Below are 23,102 nucleotides of genomic sequence, written 5' to 3'. Positions count from 1 at the left end.
GTAAGGGGAATACATCCTTGACATTGTTTCCCAAAGATATATATAAAAAACATTTTAACTACTTTACTATTTGGAACTGCACAGGCAAAAGGACAACATCAACCAAAATATAAAAATTTCAAAATAAAGCATAGTTTAAAATGTAAATATACCGGGCACACTGCTGACTGGGCCTGGAGCCACGAATTCCTCCTCATCGGACATGGGCCAGTGGTTCATGGAAGGAGGAGGGGTCATGTGGGATGAAGTGGAGGGTGAGGAAAAGAGAGGGTGGTTTGAGGGGAGGGGGAAGTTGGAGGGATGGTAATGTGAGGAGAGGGAGGGGACTGACGGTCAGCAAAAAGACTTACTTTGGGCAATCCGGAGACGCAAAAGGGCCAGCAGGCATGGTGATCTGCGCCGCAGATCCGACCACCTGCATTCCAATTGGCCGATATTACGGCGATAGCCGAGGGAACGCAGGCGGCGGCGCACCTCCGCGTAGGCCCTACGCTTCATGAGGTTGGTGATGGGGGGCGGATAGTCCGTTATTCTCTGGTCCATCACTTCAGTGAGGACCAGTAGCTCACGCCTACAAAAAAATGGTGGCTCTCATGATGGCAATGATTTTTTTTTACACAAAACAGTTTTAATAAAGGTCCTAGAAAAAATTTGATTGGCTAATGTACTTTGTAAATTAACAGGAACAATTCTATTGGTTATTGTATGAGTCATGTGACCTACACCCTCACAAATATAATGTGAGTTATGATAGGCTGGATGCAGTGACATGCGTAAGCTAATTTAAATATAAAAATTAAAGTATTAAAATCTGCCTATAAAAAAAAAACGCAAAACAATATTAGCATTCAAACAAACTTTTAATTTAGAAAAACCATCCCCTTGGTCAAACCGTTCGTATTCTGCGGAACAAATGACACACACTAACAAGAATAAAGTTTATTGACATTGAAAAAAAAAAAAAACAGGATTGCAAACATGTGAATAACAATTAAGGTAATTAATATAGTGATTGCCAGTAATCGATTCAAGTATGTTTGCAGAATGAAAGAGCAGGCAATCGAAAACTGACAGGGCCACTTCCGGAATTGACTTGTGCGAGCGTTCCCTGCAACCAAAGAGGAGACGGACGCTCACTATTTTGAACGTTTCGCTAGCTAGAGGAGGGGTTGGGAGAATATGGGGCGGAAGGTTAGCTACGAGCGAACATGCGAGCGAGCGCTTGAATTAAAATTTTTCCGCTCGTACGGCGGACGAGCGAACGGCCACTTGCGTCCAGGTCTGAATCAGGCCCAGAGTACTATGGGAATAGGAGGCACTACAGTGGGGACAGAACACACTGCACTGGGAATAGGAGGCATTGCACTGGAAATAGGAGGCACTATACTGGGGACAGAACACACTGCACAGGGGATAGGAGGCACTACACTGGGGACAGAACACACTGCACTGGGAATAGGAGGCACTACACTGAGGACAGAACACACTGCACTGGGAATAGGAGGGAACTGCACTGGAAATAGGAGATGCTAAACCGGGCCAGAGCACACTGCACTGGGAATTAGGAGACGCTACACTGGTCCAGAACACACTGCACTGGGAATAGGATGCACTGTCAGTGTTGAGTCACCAGGGACGATATGTCGACATTCTAACATGTTAACATTTCATCACTGTCTACATGATGTCAACGTCAGCATTGTGTCCATGTCAACATCCCCTTACATTTTTATCTAGTTGTCTAAGTCAGCCTGATTTTCCGTCTGTACCCATGTTGGACACTTATTTCTGTGTTGCCCCACATTACCCCTAGCACTATAACTGTTCATGATCACAAATGGTTTTAAAATACGGGTGTTGTATGATATGTCAACAGTCATAAAGTCAACAGTCGTCATGTTGACATGAGAATGTTGCTGACCATGTCGGCATTCATCATGTAGAGTGATGAAATGCATACTTGCTGGCTTACTAGCTGCCCCCTCTGGTCGGCTCTGCGGGGGAAGGGGAGCATAATTGCGTCATGTTGTGAAGCAGGGCCAAGATGATGCAATTCACTGCCAACTTTTTCATCAGCGTCTGGATCGTCCTCTTCTCTTTGTCAATGGGTGGCTGCTCCGGAAGACTTGCTGACACCTCCAGGGGTCCAGGAGCGCCACCCAATTTTCGGGAACCTCCAGGCCGTTCCGAGGAAGGGGGGGTGAGGAGGTAGTCAAGTACAATAAAATCTCAACATTTTAGAATGTCGACATATTGTCCCTGGTAGCCCAGCGGTGACTCACCTGCTTCCGACGCTGCAGCGAGTCTTGGTCACTGTGACGTCCAAGTCAGAGCTGTGATCCTCCGATGTTACAGTGAGTATTTCTTCCTTATCCCGAACCCTAATACCTACCACTAACCCTCCCTCTAGTGCCTAACCCTAACCTCAGCCCCGTAGTCTAACCCCCAACCTCCCTTGCAGTCTAACCTGAAACCTCCTGCCCGCAACCTAACCCTAATGTTTACATTTCACCTGTTGACATTCTGAGAATGCCAACACATTGCCTGACATTTTAACAATGTCAACATCATAAAAGTACAACATTGTGGTGTCGAGCTTTTGACTACATCCCTTAAAATACATTTAATCCTATCTATCTGTCTCCCAACCCTTTGCATAGAGTGTCTCTGCAATTTTTGCCAGCAAAAGAGACAAAACATTAAAATAATTTAAAAATAAAATATATAAATAAATTCTGAAACAAATGGTTGCTATGAGATAAAAGTGAAACTAAACATGAAATAGATCAAATGAATTGTTTTAGCATTACACTAATATGAACGATATGTCTGGAGCTAGTATTTAGTTTTCTGGAAGGTTTCACTGGAATCAAGTTTCTAGGTTGGAAGCACAGGAAAGAAGGATGCGGTATGAAAAGTCAACATTCAGAAGATCGACATGTCCAGGATGTCGTCAGAATGTCGACATGGATATTAAGTTGACAATCAATATGTGGACATTCACAAATGTTGTCGACATGTTCATAATACATGTCAACATCTGAATGTCAACAAAGTTTTTTCTTGCATATTTTAGGCTAACCCTAACTGTAACACAAAAATGTCCTGTGTTCACAATCTTATCAGAAACTGGTGTAATAAAGTAGGCTGCAGCCACTGAACAATGCCATACATTATTAGTGTTATAAAAAGAATAAAACAGTGGACTGTAGTGGCTACCTTTGGGTATCAAAGATGGCCACACACTGGCTAAATCTGTTGTTCGACCCAATCATTGATTTAGCCACACTTCGGTAGCCATATTGATGAGATCCAGCATACACAACCATGTCTAATAATATAGGGGGATGATGGGTTTTTCAGTTCCCACATGCTGACATAATGGGCCCATTGCCCTTTATTGTCTTGTAATATCGCAATATGTGTTGGCGATTTCATCCTCTCAGGGTAGACACCCTTTACCTGTACCGTGAAATAATGTACAGACATAATGGGGTGAATGTTTTCAGTTTTTGTAGAGGAGTTGAACTGTATACACTTGCCATAATATTATGGCAATCCTATTTAGTCAAAATAAATTATTTAGCTCCCTTCATGCTGTGGTACTGAGGGAAAAGTGTGAAAGTTCATCCCAAATCCTCAGACATACATTTGAATCAGTTAATCTGCTCTATTCATGGTATTTTACAAAGATATTGTAATTTGTCTATGTACCCCATTTAAAAATAGATTGTCAGAACAAAGCAATTATTTATCATGTAAATGAACTGCTATCAGTAAACAACTAACACACTGAGATGAAGATCATCAAGGATGCTTCCAACAGCAAATGCGGAGATTGTAGAAGTTAGCCGCTATAAATAGCTATTTATCACTTTGACAAGTACCTATATATGCATCTTTTATGGTACTGTTTATATTTATTGTTTTAATTCAGTTTATGTGGCTTCCTACTTGTAAATATATATATACATACACACACACAAAAAGTTTGCACTCCACTCAATTAACCATATCAAAGTCCAAGTAATATATCAAAAATTAAAAAAATTGGCACTCACCAGGTGCTGACAAAGTAGAAAAATGTACTGACCACCATACTGACTCTGCACTTTAACCTTGTCATCACCTGGTGGGTGCCAATTTGTTTAATTTTTGATTTTATATATACACACACACACACACACAGAGAGAGAGAGAGAGAGATGCCCCTGACGATGGGGGGAATCCCGAAACGTTGGCAAAATAAATGATTAAACAAGACTACTGAGTGCCGTCCTGTTCTCTATCCATATGGAAGGGCACCGTAACAACTATCCTGCTTACCCAACATGTGAGTGCCGGGTTCAATTGGTATATTCAATTGACTAACAAATTTAGCACAACATTGCATAAAATTGCTACTAACAGTATCCTAATGTAGCTGCGTGCAGCTTCCAGTTCTGTAATTAATGTTTTTTGGGGGGGAACACACAATGAGCCCCTAGTGCTATATGTTTTGTTTAAGTGTTAACAAGTGAAAATAAGAGAAGTTTGTTCTGTTTCGTTGAGAAGTACAACGTAAAATTGCCTTCCTTCAAACAGAACCTGCAATCTCAAGAATGTCAAGTTTTGTAAAGGTATGTATAGATTTAATATACAGTATGTTTGTGAGTGTTGCAAAATTTCCATTAAGTGCCAGCACATTCCATAGACTCCCAGGTTCTAGTGGGGAAATTGTAATTGATCCCAGGAAACAAAGACTCAAGGGATCAGCTTTATCTTCTAAAACAACTGCCATAAAGCCTAAGAGGAAGGGAGCACAGGAGAAAAACTAATGGGCATTAACCTCAGAAGATTAAAAGAATGAGAGCAGAGAGGCAAAATAAGAAATCACCTGTAAACAGTATTAAAACTTCAGCACAAAGCACATCCGTGGCAATGACCACTCAACTTGGTTTGTGCAGTATTATATACACTGCAACTATGAAATTTACTAAACATATTGTTGTGATCATACCTCATTAATTCAGCTGGCTTTCTATAAACAACAGTGTTCACCCTATAACAGAGGTTCCCAAACGTGGTCCTCAAGGCACCCCAACAGTTCAGGTTTTAGAGATATCCATGGTTGAGCACAGGTGGTTAAATCAAATTTACTGAGGCACTAATTAAGTCACCTGTGGTCAAGCACGGATATATTTAAAACCCAGACTGTTAGGGTGCCTTGAGGACCGAGTTTGGGAACCTCTGTCCTATAAACTAGACCCACCTGCTATAGACTTCACCAATACACTGTTCACTGTACTTTACAGAATAAAATAAGCTTTCTTTTACACTATATATATATATATATATATATATATTATTTTTTTTTACCTTATATTTAACCTACATAAAACAAGTGATATAATGCCTGTACCTCATAAGATGAACTATACCTGACTGCATGTCATAGACCTCTCAGAACTATAAACCTGTGCTTGGTAAATCAAGCTTGGGCCACCTGAGGCTCTCCAGTTATTGCTGAGTTTTGACTTACAGGGGATGCTTGAATTTGTAGTTCCCCAATGGCTATCTGTGGTATAATCTCTTTATACTTGTTATAGAACCCTTAAGAATGCATTTGTATTTATCTGATTCCAATTCGTTGTATGTATACATCCCAGCTTCTGAAACAGTCCTGCTGATAGCACACAGTTATACACATACATACACAAATGACAGATTAAATAACACAGCTGCTTGTGCCCCCTGTCCATAGTGGTATCATTCATTAATGACAGTGATAAGTTCCTACCTGTACCGGTGACCAGTACAGAGATCCAGGGGGGCTCGTCACTGAGCGGAGAACTGGCAATTCCTGTTTATCCTCCTTTCTTTATCTACCTGTCTTGATTTACATGGGCACTCCTCTCAGGTGACATCACCTGGAACCATTTCTCCCGCCCTCTTGAAATATGAATCAGAGGTATCCTATTAAGCAGCCAGGGCCGGTGCACATATATTAACTGTGTGCCTGTCTGTTTTAGTATAGGCAGTATATGTGTTGTCTCAGGCTTGTGTCTAAGTGCACACATGTTGCTATGTACGTTTATACTATCTTTACTGCTGTACGTGCAATAAGCTTGTAGAGTCTCTTGTCTGAACAATCCGCAGCACACACATGCAGGCATTACAGATGTAGATGTGGGTACATACTTTGCACTCCCTCCTTAGAAGCTGTGTGAACTCTTGGACTGACTCCAATGCCAATGCAGAAGCCTCTCCTCCTCTGTCTGTTGCTTGGGAGGGAATTAGCAGCTGAGCTGTAAGTTTAGTGAGGAGATGGGAGGGTACAGGCAGGAACAACACAGACACTTGCACGTACCACACAGTGTTGTCCAGCACATCCACCTACATGTACAGTTACCAGTCAGGTCTCTTTTATTCAATCTACACATGTCAAGTGCTCTAAAACATACCAATCTAAGCTAGAGGATAATGCCGACATTCAGCATCAAACTAGTACAGATGGAGTGACTTTAATCAAACCATACAATGGAACATAGCATATTACAACATTATTATCAATCATTTATACAGTGCACACATCTTCTGCAGCACAAAGATGGTCATCCTCATCAGTGCCTGCCCCAAAGGAACTTGCAATTATATTCCCTACACACACATGCACACTAGGGTTCATTTTTTGTCAGAATCCAATTAAGCTACCAGTATGTTTTTGGAGTGTGGAAGGAAACCGAAGTACCCGGGGGGAAAGCCATGCAAACATGGAAAGAACATACAAACTTCACACCAATAGGGCCTTGGTGGGAATCAAACCCAGGACTTCAGTGCTGAGAGGCAGTAATGCTAACCATTACACCAACAGTGCTGTCATACAACATGGAGAAATACTCAGTCTTGCAGCAAATTGGCTTACATACAGTAAGTATAGGGGGTATATTTACTAAGATGAGAGTTTTTAGAAATGGAGCTGTTGCCCATAGCAACCAATCAGATTCTACTTAACATTTAACTAGCACCTTCTAGAAGATAATAGCTAGAATATGATTGGTTGCTATGGGTAACATCTCCATTTCTAAAACCTCTCATCTTAGTAAATAAAATTTAGCCCTGGGAGTATGGCACAACTGAGTGGACTCAGAGCACCACCTGTGCAATTCAATCATGGCCATTTACATGAAGTAAACTCAATCCATTTTTATATTAGAGCTTTTCAACATTTCACACTTTAATAGGCAAATCAAGTTGAAAATTGCAAAGCATGTAAACACATAAATGTTATAAATGGTGCAATCATCAATATAAAAAAATACATCATTATACTTTTGACCCTTTATAGCCTTTATAGCCCATTAACATATCTACATCTCCTGCCAGATGTCCCCAATACGCCACACAATTTATATAGTATATAGAGAGACTTGTGTACAGTTATGTTATTTTGTTGTGCACAGGAGAGGAGGAGCTGAGCAAAGGAAGGGAAGGCTTAACCAGTGATTCATGGACAGATTAATAACCATACAAGATGACAAGTTCATCCTCCCCTCCCAGAACAGGTGACAGTAAAAACAAGACAGATGTGTGGGTCATGGATGACAGAGAACAAAGGAACTTTAACCCATTCCATCTTTCGCTGGACTTGGATGTATTTAGACAGACTGTACTACTGGATATATTAAATACATCTAGGTGTTGCATGTTCCAAGGTATCCTGCAGAATAGTAATGGGAAACACAAAGCTCTTATAACTAATGCTGGGCATACATTACACAATTATCTGTCAGATATCTGTCCAATCTGGCTGGTTGGAATGAAAATCTGGTAATGTATGGGAGCATATGACAATCGAACATTTGTTCACAAACACTGGAAAACTGACAAAAATAATGGACGTTCAGCCAAATTGGCTAAATAAAACATATTTAACCAATTTGAACAAAAATTTTTGTCTATTTTCCAGTGTTTAAAACCAAATAATCAATTGTAGTTTGCTCCCAAACATTACCAGGTTTTCATTCCAACCAGTCAGATTGGACGGATATCTGACAGATAATTGTATAGTGTATGCCCAGCATTAGAGACATTTGTAATTAGTTGCACAGGTGTATTTCCCACCTGTTGGACATTTTCTAAACTAAACGTGGATACAATTTTGCTGGAGGTAACATGAGGATAATTGATCCCTATATTATATTATGATATATGTATGCTATAATATACATAATGTAACCAAAAAGTAGGAAATCAAGAATTTATGTTGACATTTCCTTCCTCTGTGCAGCAGTGTTCATAAAAATGCCACTTTGTATTTGCACAATGACACAAAAAACTGCACTGGTATTAATGGATGTCAGAGTTGCTTTGTGTGAAATTGGGGCTTCTTTGAACTGTATAACTTATGGCATCATCTTTGTCACACCTGTTTGGCTGCTCCTCCCCATTAGAATATAAGCGCTCATGAGCAGGGCCCTCTACGCTCTTGTTCTTCTCCTTACCTATACCTTCATCTACTCCTCACTCCCCACTAGGGGACCCAACACTTACACCCTGTTGCTTATTTGAGTGTTATGATCACTAATGCTTCAATATATATATATAAACCTTGTCCTGGATTGTACTGTAAGTCACTGGTTTCTTGTTCACTTATTTGCTTATGTACTATGTAAGGTGTATGGAACACTTGAGGCGCCATATAAATAAAAGGATGATAATAATAATAGTAATGGCAAACCAATCAAATAGTTGCTTTCATTTTCTAAACTGCTCTAGAAAATGTAAAGCTAGAATCTAACTTAAGTCAGTGTGATCGCTCCCCCCCCCCCACACACACACACACACAGGCAGAGGAGAGGAGACTGCAGCAGCAGCGAGCAGTCTCCCACTACAGCCCAGCTCACAGCAGCGTTTGACAAGTGTTAACAGGTAAGAGGGTATGGCGTCCGACCCAAGCCCCCACCAGGCCCCTTAAACAAGCCCGAGCCCAGGTATTTAGTACCCATCCCCCCCCCCTTTCTCTCGCTGCCCCTGGGAAGGATTATGATACTTACTGGCAGGTGTCTGTAACCTAACCCTGTCGGGATGCCAGCATCAAGATTCTGACCACCGGGACCCCAAGCACCAGCATCCCGTACCCAACCCATTCACATATTATTATATAATATGAAACTCTATTTTTTGGTTCCCATGGGGTAACAAAGTTCTGAGACATGGATCATAGATAGGCTTACCATACTATCCCTTTAAACTGGGACACTCATGAATTACACAGGTTCTCACAAATTCTTGGTTTTTAATTTGTTGGACGTTTTGCTGTTAAGAGATGTTCTAACTGTCTTTTTCTTTAGTAATATTCTACTGTCAAATACCTGGAGATGGACATCCCTGGCTACACCTACAAACATTGCTCTGAGAGTGCACAACTTCCTCCCAGGGTAAACCATTTAGAGGGGGTAAGCATATTTTTAAGTCCCTAAAATTATATTTAAAAATTCTGCAAAAATGCACCTGCCGCTACTCCTGCAATGAAGAAAACACCTGCCGCATTTAAGGGAACCCCTCTGGAATCAGTTTTGCTATTTTTGAACTGTGGGCCTGATTCAGACCCGCTCGCGAGCGCTGAGCGCTCCCAAGCAGGTCGATGTTGCCCAAGTGCGCATGCGCATGACGGAGGCGGCTCCGTCGTACGCATGCGCGAGACCCGAATAACGACGGCCAAGCCGTCGTTATGGGTCTCGCACCAAAGGGGGCGTACTGTCGATGGTGATTCACAGCATGCCCCCTTTGGTGGGCGTGCCGGGGGTGTGGCTGCCCAGACGGAGGCGTTCCCATGGGAACGCCTACCGTCTGGGGCCGGCCCCACTGACATCACTAGTGATGTCAGTGGGAGTGCTTTTGGCTCTGATAGAGCCAAAAGCACTCCAGGGCTTGCGGCAGCGAGACCTTACCGCAAGGGTCTCGTCGCAAGCCCGATGGTCGCGATGGTCTTGACCAACGCGACCATCATTTTGGCCGCTCGCTATAGCTGTGGGTGGTCACGTAATGTGCGGTGTACTGTTCTTTGAGATGCCATCTAAATTAGTTATCCATCATTTGTTGCACTGTTGCTCATCTGTGGGACAGAACAAGTCTGGTCCACTCTGTGTACACTTTACCAACGGCCGCCCCCGTACAATTCACCAGAGCAGCCGTTTTGCTAATACACCGCTGCTGCGTGTGCCATCAATCATGCTCAAAGACAGTCAGATGCGTAGTTTACCCATTCTTTCATGACTGATACACTTCATTAGCCTGGGCATACCTTCACTTTTCTGTTCTCATGCAGATTCAGACATCCTACGTCAGCATTACCTGCCGAGTAGCTACTCTGTATAAAATAGCCTGGTGGTCATAATAATTTGATGTATGTGTGGAATAAATAGTAAAACCCCTTCATTAAACTTGGCTTTTCATTTTTGTTCTAAAATATTGCTCCTTAAAGTCTCACTTGTGTTTTAAATTAATCATAAAAGTGAGAATACAGCAGGACTGTCGGTTTTACTAGTCACTGTGTATTTCAATATTTTAATTACATTGGTATTTGTGCAGATATAAATGTCTCCCCAAATGTCCAGGAGATTCTTGAATCTTCGGGAAGTTCCTTGAACTCCCAGAAGAGTACGTGACCCCCAAATCCCCCCCACTTCCTAGTGAAATGGACAGGACTGGGATGCAGCCATTTTTGGGAACATGAAGAGTAGATGTGGCCAATATGATGAGAAAAGTCGGCACCGCCCTAACATCGGCCATATCTCTCCTCTGGGCAATAATAAAAAAATAAAGGTACAGTATGCAAGTATAATAAATGTGCATGCCAATATAAAATAGGCCTGGATGGCAAAAAAAAAAAAAATAGTGTAGGAAAATTTCTGAATAAAGGCAGGATATGCCCCTTAAATGTCCCTTTTCAACCCCATGAACGTAGTTATTTACATTCATAACTGACCTTTACTGTCCATTACAAAGAGTGCAGTTGAGAAGTCTACGAGGGGTATTCAATATGAAAGGTTAACTTCCCTGGCGAAGTTAACGTTTCATATCGGAGTTTTTTTCTGCGTAAAGGTATGGTGCGCGTTCCCGCTTATCCCCGTATTCAAAATAAAATTACCGAAAACGGGAAACTCCGAAGTTGGATTTGCGTAACGTTACGAATTTTTCCTTAAAATAATTATAAGACCCCCCCCTAAAGTTGTAAAAACATGGGGGATCACTATGGGTACCCCCGTTTTAGCCTTTAATTGAAAGTCGGGGATTTAAATAGCCGCAGCAGGTGTTTTTTTCCCGACATTGAAGAAGTGATGCAGAAGAGCACTTAGGTTATTTTTTTCGTTTTTTTAAGTGGTCCCATCAAATTTGGGGTACATGAAAATGGGTACTAGCATATTTTTAAGTCCCTAAAGTCAGTTTTTAAAAATTCTGCATTTGTGCAACTATTCTAGAAAACATCTGCCGCATACATGCAGAATAGCCCTGAACCTATTTCCCTATTGTTTAACAATTTTTTCCAATTTTTTTTTTTGCACCCCAATTTTTAAATTAATTTTTTGGGGTGTCCCTATTTTTTTAAAAAACTTTTTTTGACACAGTTCTTATTTAAATGTCAATCTCAGGGGTGCAGGGTATTTTTTTTAAGCCTGCACCCCAAAACCCCAATTCTGCACTTTTTTTCGACACCTATTCAATGGTGAAAAGTTATCACCGTTTTTTATCAAAGACTATTCAAAACTGCGATAAGTCTTTGAAATTGAATACGGTGTAAAACTAAAACCAGTGATATTAACGCAAAAAAGTTAAAAAGTGCGATATTAACGCAAAAAACAATGTTATCGCACCCATATTGAATACCCCTATACATCCTGTAAAGGTGACATGTGGTACTCACCATCTCCCAAGCTGTCTTCATTCACGTCATTCACATCACAGTCCATTGGCTCACAGCTCACCTGTCCTCCGCCATTTTCCTGCAAATGACAGCAGTACATGCTGATTAATGCTTCAGGTGCTAATTAATTCCCATATTATTGATAAATGAATATTGGGTCCTCCAGTCACACATTGTTTTCACATATTCTCAGGACTGTTTGTTACTCTTGGATGTTCAATAATGTATTAAATGCTGCTATGTATGATATTTATAGGACTTTCCTATACAATTTTGATCATCTTATAGAACCAGAAGAGGACGAAGGCTCAGTTAAGATGAATGGTGAAGGACAGTTATGGTTGCAAGCAGGTGACTTTCATACAGAGGCATATTTATCATGGGTGCAGGGTGTGCAATGCACACAGGCCCCTGGGAGGGCTCCGCACTGCACTTCCTGCACCTAGATTATACTTACATTGTGACGACAAGGTGGTCCCTCCTCCGCTGCGGCACCATATTCCCAGTGAAATCTTTGGGAAGATGGCGCTGCATAGTGAAAGCAAAGACTCTGTGCCAGAGCGTTTGCTCTCTTGTGCGCATGTGGCATCTCCCAGAACATCACTGGGAAGATGGTGCCGCCTAGGAGGAGGGACTTGTTTGCTATCTGGCACACAAGGCAAGATGTGCGGCTGAGAAGAGTGAGGGTACTGCTCCCAGTAGGGGCCCGCTGCACATGGGGCCCCTCGGGAGTTAATATGCCCCTGCTTTCATACAATTTCTAAAAAGAATTGTTAATGTTTCATGTCTCCATGTTCCACTGTTTCTTCTCAGTCCTACCAGTCCATGCAGCTACAATTGTTATTCTGCTAACCAATGACTTACAACTATTCCCCATTTTACTCAGATTGTAAGCTCATTTGGTTAGGGTCATTTTAATGTGATTTTATAGAATTAGATTGTGTCCTAAATGATGTACAGTGCTGCAGAATATGTAAACGCTAAAAATAAAAGAGAATAATAATAATTATAATCTTTATAGTAAAGCACCAAACATTGTGGTGTAACCCGAGGCAGCAGCTGAAACTGTCATTTATCACCTCTTAAAGATACTAACAAACACATCTATTAGTCTTGTGTAAACTGTAAAACAAAAGCATTTTACCTGATATCAGATCTACCTTTGATAGATTATATATAATTTTGCTGTAAGGAAATTAATGTCTTACATATTTCTGATAACTCCCCAGCCCCCCTATAAGCTTATTGCCCGAGTCAGCTGCCTTGGTTTGCCTCAATATGGGCAGACGTCTGTATACTGCATTCTAAAACATTGCGGTGACCATTTATCAATAATGACACTCAGGGCCTAATTCAGACCCGCTCGCGAGTGCTGAGCGCTCACAAGCGGGTCGATGTTGGCCCAGTGCGCATGCGCACGAGGGAGCCGGCTCCGTCGTGCGCATGCGCGAGACCCGGATAGCGACGGCCAAGCCGTCGTTATGGGTCTCGCTACAAAGGGGGCGTGCTGTCAATGGTGAGTGACAGCACGCCCCCTTTGGTGGGCGTGCCGGGGGCGTGGCTGCCCAGATGGAGGCGTTCCCATGGGAATGCCTACCGTCTGGGGTCGGCCCCACTGACATCACAAGTGATGTCAGTGGGAGTGCTCTCGGCTCTGATAGAGCCGAAAGCACTCCAGGGCTTGCAGCAACGAGACCCTACAAGGGTCTCGTCGCAAGCCCGATGGTCACGATGGTCTTGACCATCACGACCATCTTTTTGGCCGTTCACTATAGCTGTGGGTGGTCACCCTAAAAACTAAGAGGGACGGCCCTGATTCAGAGCGAGCGCTCTGTCAGAGCGTCAAAGCAATCTGGGTGCAATATTAGCACACCAAATCGCATTGCAGTATGTGATAATACCGCCCACATTTATCAAATAGTACATGCAGGGATAGGGGTTTTGAAAGGAGCCTGTTCCTGCAATGTGCTTGGAGTGAACTGACTGCATCAGCAGTCTCTCCACTCCTCTATCGGGTCTACTGACCACATATGTGCAGTGGACATTTTCATGGAGGGTTCAGGAGGTGCTCTCCTTCTGGTTACATTTTGTAAAGTGTAGCCTATAGGCTAAAACGGCTAATGCTATCTTCAGATGGCTTTAGCTGCGGTGGCCAAACTCCGGAGCTTGGTAAATCTGACAGCTTCGCAAACCCCATAGAAACCTAAGAAGTTGTGGCTGCTGTCGGAAATGGAGGGATCTCATCACATATTGGAGATATCTGATGCGATACCTTCATAATACATCAGGTGGATACTTAATATTTGCTGGTATCCCCCCGAAAACACCAATTATAGCTGCAAATATCTAATGATAAATATGCTCCTGCCTCACAGAAGTAGTGTCTCTCTCTCTATACCAGCTGTAGGCAAATTACCCACAGGTCGTATGCCAGGCAATTGCGTCCAGCCTTTTTCCTATTGTCCCACTGCAGTCTGTATGATTCCTACAGGGGCAGACCGTGATGAGCGCAGAGTGGCAGATGCAGGAGCGCCAGGTGTTAATTACCCAGGCCCGGGTTTGCTGGAGGGGCACGGTGGGGACCCGTGTCCAACGCCGCACCCCCATCCCTCTTACCTGCAGCAGCAGTCTCCTCTGACTGTGGAGTGGGGGAGCAATCGCACTGATCGTGCACCTCCCCCTGGATTTGCGCTGGGCTGAGGGGCTCACAGCTCCCCCCTCCCCAGCATGTTTTTTTTCTAAGGAGGAGTGGCCATGCCTTCCACGATTAGGTCACGCCCCACTCCCTGGGTCGGCTCTCTCCAGCCCTGGGCAGATGTCTTCAATAGGCCGGGCGCTGCATGCTGCCATCAGGGATGGCCATCGATCTTCAATGGCTAACCACTGATGGTAGATGGTTTTGACATCAATAGCAGAGATCCAATGGTTATCAGCCATCAATGGTACAGAGCTCCCCAATGTTTTTTCTTGGTACTTGGCGCTGGGACACAGAGCCTAGCTCTACCCCTGATACTCCCTGCCCCCACCTCAAATTGGCTTGCTGAATAATGGAGCAGGGATGACCATTGTTGGGTGAAACCATTGATGATGTTCCTGTTGGTGGTTTCATACTATTGGAGATTAACTAGCAATGGTACCAATGATGGTGACAATCGATGGTTGACCATCCGATGGCCATCCCTAGTTGCATAGTGCAGCTGCAAAGCCATTTAGTTCATGGTTACAGACTTTTGCTGTGTACATGCGTGGCCCCGTCCCAGGCTTTCTCTGTTAGCCCTCATCTCCCAGCTTTTTATTTTATCAGCCTGGTATTTTTATTTTCTGCTTTGTCAAAATGCGCCTATACCCTCAGAATATTGTAATAATTCTATTTGTTTTTGTTCTTTTGTCTCCCATACCTCTCAAACTGTTCTCCTTGGTAGGCACCCCCCCCCCCCTTTTCAAAAACATATCAATACAATTGTAATGGTAGGTATTATTAAAAGCGGTATTCCCCCCCCCCACAGTAATTGCCCACTCCCGCTCTATACCCTGATGCAGAGCTTTTAAAACTCCCTCATTGCAGTCCAGGTGTTACGGTTATCCATGCTTTAGTCTAAGGGCAAAATTTACTAAGCGGTGGGTTCTAAACCCCGGGGGTTTGGCGACAGTTTTGCTATCCACAGGTTTACTAAAGCCAAAACCTTGCAAAACCGCCGTCAAAACACATTTTAGTATAGAATAGAACAGGGCTGTCATTTAGAAACCGCTGCAAAACCGCCACCAAACCCCGGGGATTAAAAATCGCTGTCAAACGGCCACTAAACCGGGTTTAGTACCCGCCGCTTAGTAAATTTTGCCCTAAATGTGTAAATCAAATTGAGTGAGGAACTATTTAACTCACCTGTGCTCAAGCCTGGATATCCTTAAAACCTGGATTGTAATGACAGTTTGGGAAGCTCTGCCTAATGCATTGTGTGTTCTTGGAGAGCAGTTGGTAATAAACAAAAGAGGGAATAACAGAGGACTATTTGTGCTATATTTTGGTTATACAAACACAAACAGGTGATTTAGACTGTAAAATGTCCAATATAACTTCAGTTTAATCAGGAAAAGATTAGTTCAAACAAATAGTGTACTTTGGCCAAAGCTCTCAAATAGGGTTATACCAATACACAGTGCTCTATAACATATAGGTGACAGGTTGGCACAATGGCACTCTAGTCCTGATGGTGCTTGAGCTTTGTAGATACAGCTCTCTTAAAAGCTCACTAAAAACTGCATTCTTTAAAGCTGCAGTACCACCTAGAGTGGTGAATATTTTTTGCTCACTACATTCGTAAACAGGAGGGCAAATGAGAAGCTGCAATGTCTATCGTTACAGCTTTCATTGGTCCTTTCCCTCACATGCCTTCCAAAACATCACACAGCCGGGACTGTGAGACCAACCATGAAGCCCAGGAAAACCAGCTGCTGCATTACAGCTCTGCCTCCTCCATAGGTGGTAGTGCGACTTTAAAGGATATTACTACAGGATTTATCCACACTGCCATACATTTTGAGACAAAATAAAAGACAAAGCAATAGATTTAGTATTTATTTATTAAGTTATTTATATAGCGGACAGAAATTCCGAAGCACTTTACAGAGAATATTTCAGCCATTCACATCAGCAGCAGCCCCAGTGGAGCTTACATTCTATGTTCCCTATCACATGGACGCACATTCACACTAGGAAAAGGAAAATTGTGAGAAGCCAATTAACCTGTTTTAGGAGTGTAATAGGAAACTGGAGCACCCGCAGAAAAAAACACGCAAACACGGGGAGAACATACTGCCAACTTTGCTTTTTTTAAATCCACATCCCCGTTCCTTTACAGATTCCTCGATCAGAATAGCTTAACTAAGTACTAAGTACTGGCTGCCAGAATTCTTTCTTTGGTTTTAAGATGTAAATATCATTATCTATGTATTTTAGTATGTGCTTTAGTGGTTGATGTTCCTGTAAACACAAAAAAAAGTTTTCCCTTTTTTAATAACAAATCTTTTAAGTCCCTTTTTAACCATCTGGAATGTTGAAACCATCTGGAATGTTGAAAATATCATTTGTTCTGAAGAGTAAGCTAGGCATGTGTAAGTCACCCAGCAGGTACAGCAGAGCTGTGAATGGCTCATAAAATTACTTATTGTTCTTTTCATTGTGTGCTCTATATGATCTTTGTTCTTTAAAGCGTGGACCTTTAGTTACTTTTGATTAGGGGTGAGCGGGTTCGGTTCTACTCTGTTCTGTTCGGATTTAAAAACCGAATCTTATTGGCTATCAGCTGTCACAAGTTTTGGGTAGCCAATAAGATTCGGTTTTTAAAACCGAACGGAACCGAGTAGAACCGAACCCGCTCACCCCTACTTTTGATGTGATTATTTTGGGAATAGTGGTTCCCCTCTGAAACATTCAAGTTCTTTGACTTAAAATTTAGAAGCTCTGTCTACTATGTATTTCTCCATTACAGACAATTATTGTTTAGATTCACATATTTGAATAAACGTACTGAATTGATCAGAACTGAAACTGATAATATTTCTAACTGCTTTGTGCCTTTTATTACGTGATTGGATGCAGTACAGGTTGAGTCTCCCATATCCAAAATTCCGAAATACGGAATATTTTTAGCATGACTGACATAGTGAAACCTTTGCTTTCTGATGGTTCAATGTACACAAACTTTGTTTAAAACACAAATTATTAAAAATATAGTATAAAATAACCTTCAGGCTGTGTGTATAAGGTGTATATGAAACATAAATGAATTTCATGTATGTACATAAACTTTTTTTGATGCACAAAATTATTAAACATATTGTATAAAATGACCTGCAGGCTGTGTGTATAAGGTGTATATAAAACATAAATGCATTCTGTGTTTAGATTTGGGTCCCATTCCCAAGATATTTCATAATTTTATGCAAATATTCCAAAATAAGGAATATTCCGATATCCAAAATACCCCTGGTCCCAAGCATTTTGGATATGGGAGACTCAACCTGTATATGCTAAATTGGTTTAGGTCAGTGACAGCTGTAAAGGACTGTGCCACACAAAATGAAGTTTGGATTTGCAGAAGTTATGGATTGTTGCATCTTAGTAATTATATTACTGCATTTGTTCAGCAAGTCATAGGGTATATAACCGTTTTTCCATTTATTTATTCATTTAATTTCATTTGTTTTAATAAATCTCATTTATATATGACCTCATAGCTGTACATTATAGGTGGCCAGGCATGGTTTTCATACAGACAAATCTATGCCTAAATACAGGCTAGACGCAGGACGATAATTAGTTGAAATGCAATATAGAACGGAAGAGCTGACTTGAATGCCAGAGGTAATGAAGAGTGCAGGGAAGCTATTAACAGGCTGGCTATCCATTATACCATTTTTGCAAAAGTTGATGTGCCTTCACTATCAGAGGTGCAACAAATGACTTTACATTAAAGAGCGTTAAGATGAACTGTCATTTTCAGATTAGATTGCTAGCTTAGTGCCAAGTTGCACATTGCCACATAACTTGTTTACACTGTGACAATATGGCTGCTGCACGCAATACATTGCAGAAGAAGTGGGGTGTTTTATGAACTTTAACAAACAAGCAAACCTTCCCCATGGTCACAGCCCAGCTGTTTATGTATTTTATTTCTTACCTTATTCTCAATGAGCAGCTCACACACTCTCCTCTGGTTTGGGGTTCTTTGTTTGCCTTTTCTTCCCTGAAAACAACACAATAATTGTTCCAGGACATTCCTCCAACAAAACCTACTGTTCCTCTGCCACCCAGCTGGGTGAGAAGTCCTCCTCTCCTTGCCCAAAAACATGGGGTACTCTGCAGCACTCTGACTCTCCCAGCCAAATAAATTAAAAAAAGATTAAGCTTGTGTATGTTCGCTTTTCATGCCTTTGTCAACTCGTGACTACAGGAGCAATAAGTTGCTGTGTCAGTAGTCCTAGACGTTCCAGACACTGTATCCAAGCATCACCAAAACATAGGTGCCCAGGTGCTGTACCCAGAATTCAGACAGCTTCCTAACTCCCACTGTCCTGCCTGCATACACGTAGGACTTTGCAGTGACAAGGAGTCTCAGTTGTTGACACAAATCACACACATAGTGATAGCAGACAGAGTCCAGGGCAGTCCAAAATATTCTGCTCTCCACATGGAGACTTAGTCGTCCTTCACAGAATTTTGGCCCTAAATTCAAGTGCAGAATTCAGATTAGACTGCAAGCTTTTGGAAACAGGACTTTCTCCTCCCTAGGTTTTCCTACTATTAACCCCTTCTCTGCTAGATAGGCTTGCAGTGCATTATGCTAATTTAGCTGTGAACCTGCAGTTATAGTACAAAGTGCTGTGCAAGAGATAATTTTGCCAGCAATTTATGTCATTATCTTCAGACAATTCAGATATGTCTTATCTAATAATATTATTAAAGAGAAAGCTTACTCGGAAAGGCTATTTTACATGAATAAACTATTATGATGATAATAACTAAGGAAAAAGAATGTCCCAAGGCCCAATGTCACCTGTCTTTCCATCTGTTGTGTCTCAATAGTAACCTGGCCTAACCAGACCCCTTATTGGGAACTAGGGGAAAAAAACTAACTAGATACCAACTTGTGGTAGGCACCTTAGCTCACAGAGACAGAAAGCAAGTGGGGTTTATTTTAACCTCTTAGTAGTAAAGCATATATAAATTGCTGTGGAGAATTTTAATAATATAGAAATAATTAAGTGACACAGAAACATCAAGCAACTAACATTAGTGCAAGTCCCACTCCAGGTGCAGAAAGATTGTCTAGCAGCCTAAAGCTCATATAGGTTTGCAAGCAGCACAAGGACGCAGAGTCTCACCATTTGTGTATGGCCGATGGAGCTACCTGGATCTTATATAGATTGTGCAACAGCAAAAAAATTGTTGCTTGACTTGCAGCTGTCAATAATTATTTTTACACAGATCAGTCAGATGGGAACTTAAACTTCTTGATATTATTACCTAAAATATCCTGTTCCTTCCTCAGACATGGGGCCAAATGTGATAGGGTGACAGGCAATTGGTATGACATACCGCCGGACCTAAGCTCGGTGGATGAAATACAGACGCCAGAAGTCCAGCAGATGAAGATCCTGACGGCACCTGGTAAGTATCCTAACCCTCCCCTCCCTCCCTAGTGCCTAACCTCCCTCCAGGGGTGCCTAAATCTAACCCCCCTCCCTCCTCCCTAAAGCTAACCCTCCCGGGGGTGTGCATAACGCTAACCTTCACCCGGGGGTGCCTGACCCTAACCCCCCCCTTCCCCTAGCTTAATCCTAACCCTCCTGGGGGATTGCCTGACCCTAAGTCCCCCCGGGAGTCCCTAAACCTAACCCCTCCCTCCGCGGCTAACAGGTCCTGACCCCCAGCTTAGCCAAGTTCGGTATGCCGGGCGTCGGGATTTCGGCGTGGGGCCAATGATAGGCGCTGGTATTTAGATGCCTATCATTAGTCCCATGCCGGGATTTCACAGTCGGGAAGCCGCCGGCTGGCATTTCGACCGTTGGCTTCCCGACTACATACCGGGTGGGAGTTTAGAAAATGTGAGAGTTTAACAGTAAACTGTCACATTGGTTGAGTTTTATCTTCAAAATGGGAAAATATCTGGATGAGCATTCAAATCGTGAGAGTTTCTTTGTCTAAAAACATGCAAGTTTGCATGTTCTTGGAACTATTACATTGTCTGAGTTTATAAAGTGTGAATTTACTGCTAAACTCTCACGTTTTCTAAACTCTCACCCTATTACATTTGGCCCATGGTCTTTTAACCGCTCATTACCTCAACTTAGTTAGTAACTGTATGAAGCATAGACATTCTGGTGGCGGTGGTGGTGAATACACAGCATAATTACAATCTAGTTGCTAAGATATAAAACTGACCTCCAACCTGTTTTCTAGTAAATAAAACAGGCCACTTCTCTTGTTCATACAATAGCAGCAGAGTGACAGCCAGACAATTGTATAAGCATGGGCCCACCTGTTACCGGTGGTTTTCTAGGCTGATTTAATTAAGTGTAAGGAATTAGTGGAGCATCACGAAATATGCCCTGTGCAAATAACAGCATTAGGGGCATACATATCAAAGCTTGATGTGAGATAAAATTGTGAGATATATATATCACCAACCAATCAGCTTCTAATTTACATTTTGCAGGCTGTGTTTAAGAAATGATAGTTTGGAGCTGATTGGTTGGTGATATATATCTCACAATTTTATCTCACGTCAAGCTTTGATACATATGCCCCTTTAGTGTAAGAAAATCTACAATCATTTCTTCTCACACCTCTATGGGTTATGAGACATATTTTATGTGCTTATACGACAGTACCATATGTGTAATAGAATCAGTCTCATACGGGTAAATTTACTAAAGTGAGAGTTTTTAAAAGTGGAAATGTTGCCCATAGCAACCAATCATATTCTACTTAACTAGTACCTAGATAATAGCTAGAATCTGATTGGTTGCTATGGGCAACATCTCCACTTCTAAAAACTCTCACCTTAGTAAATTTACCCCATAGTGTCCTGCAAGTTTGTTGAATAAAGGAAAGCACATCTCAATAAAAGGGAAAATTGTAATCAGTCTACAGTGGATATACGTTATTGTAATAAATTCATTTAAACTGTTTTGGAAAGAAAGGGGCAATTAGAATCAAAATAATATTTGTTCTCCACAAAGCTTTACATTCAGCCCTATAATTTCTGTAAACCACCGGTCTACAGCCTCTTTCATTTCCTACCAGTGTAACAATACAGCATGCAAGCAACAAAAGAGCAAAATGAAATGTAATTGTGTCCAACCGCCAGGTAAAACGATCCACTTTGTTTGCACAGCTGCCTGTGAATTGGGATTAGAATTAATGGAGGTTTTGTTATATTGCACACTTACATGTGTACGTGTGAGCCATTACTCTGCAGGTGTCACAGGAGAATACAGGCATCTGATACTTTCTTTCAGTGAAAGGACTTTGAGGAAATGATAAGAACAATTGTAAACCTGTCAAAGGATGTAAATTATCCTTCTGGTGGTGATAAACACAACACGTCTGTAGATTATATTTATACCTGTATGGAGAAACATAAGTGTTGATGTCAAACAGAAAGGCATTGTTTTATACTGTGATCACATGTGGCTGGTTCACTGTACACTGTACATTTATGTGTCGTTTTCCATATATCCCAGGGCAACTCTGCATTTATAGTCTCTTATTTCTGCACCTATCAAGTAACATCTTGACAAATGAATATTTTGTTCTAAGCTAGCTGTCAGTAGCTTTCACAAAGCAGATGATTGTTGCATATGCCGTTAGTCTTAGGGGCCTGAATCTCCCTAGCCCAGTGATTTTCAACCTTTTTCAACTCGAGGCACACTACACAAGATTTTCAAATTGTCAAGGCACACTATCTGGCGATGTGGCGTGTGTGATCAATGAAAAAACATACACATTGGCTCCCACAGGAATAAAACGCCCTACATTGGACTCCACAGGAATAAAACTCACTGCATTGGCCTCCTCAGGACTAAAACACACTACAGTACAAGTGCGCTGAGCTGACCGCCGCGGCGGCACACTTGACAACCACTCACAGCACACTAGTGTGCCGCAGCACATTGGCTGAAAAACGCTGCCCTTGCCCCTTGTGTATTCAGGCATGGGCCACTATCAGTAGCGCACTCAGGGGGGGGGGTTCTGAGCACCCAGAAACCTCCCCTGACAGAGGGGCGAGCAAGCACCACCATGTTATTAAGACCCGCCTTCTAGCGGCAAAATGCCGCGATTCGCGGGTCAATGGGGAGGAGGAGCCAATATGATGCAATAGAATGCAACAGAGAGGACAGGGCAGTAAAGAGGTAACAGGACAGTGGTGACAGGGACAGAGGTGACACGACCAGGACAGTGGGGGCAGGGGACACAGGCTCAGGATAGAACAGAGGGACAGGAGAGAGGGGTGCAAGTACAGGACAGAGGTAACAGGGACATGAAAGAGGTGACAGGGCCAGAACAGAGGCGATAGGACCAGAACAGAGGTGACAGGGACAGAGGTGATAGGACCAGGACAGTGGGGGCAGTGGACACAGGCTCAGGATAGAACAGAGGGACAGGTACAGGACAGAGGTAACAGGGACATGA

At 42.2% G+C, this 23,102-nt stretch overlaps 1 protein-coding gene across 2 annotated transcripts in view; it reads right to left on the bottom strand.

Moving 5' to 3' along the window:
• The window catches only part of GRB7 (growth factor receptor bound protein 7), a 119,754-nt gene extending 100,900 nt beyond the window's left edge, over window positions 1-18,854 (bottom strand). Inside the window, exons 1-2 of one of the 2 annotated variants that reach the window (XM_088474722.1) lie at window positions 18,586-18,854; window positions 11,906-11,984 (exon numbers count right to left, since the gene is read on the bottom strand). In XM_088474722.1, the coding sequence (XP_088330848.1) occupies window positions 11,906-11,984; window positions 18,586-18,756 (250 nt within the window). In that variant the 5' untranslated portion in view covers window positions 18,757-18,854. Of the gene's footprint in view, window positions 1-4,999; window positions 5,080-11,905; window positions 11,985-18,585 lie in introns of those variants that run through there. The other variant, XM_088474723.1, reaches the window with a different exon arrangement.
• Between the last annotated feature and the right edge of the window lie 4,248 nt (window positions 18,855-23,102).

This window comes from Taudactylus pleione, unplaced genomic scaffold (genome assembly GCF_031769625.1).
Source record: "Taudactylus pleione unplaced genomic scaffold, aTauple2 ptg000155l, whole genome shotgun sequence".
Taxonomy (NCBI): domain Eukaryota; kingdom Metazoa; phylum Chordata; class Amphibia; order Anura; family Myobatrachidae; genus Taudactylus; species Taudactylus pleione.
The sequence above is the reverse complement of the archived record's forward strand: the minus strand, read 5'-3'. Positions and strand labels throughout refer to the sequence as shown.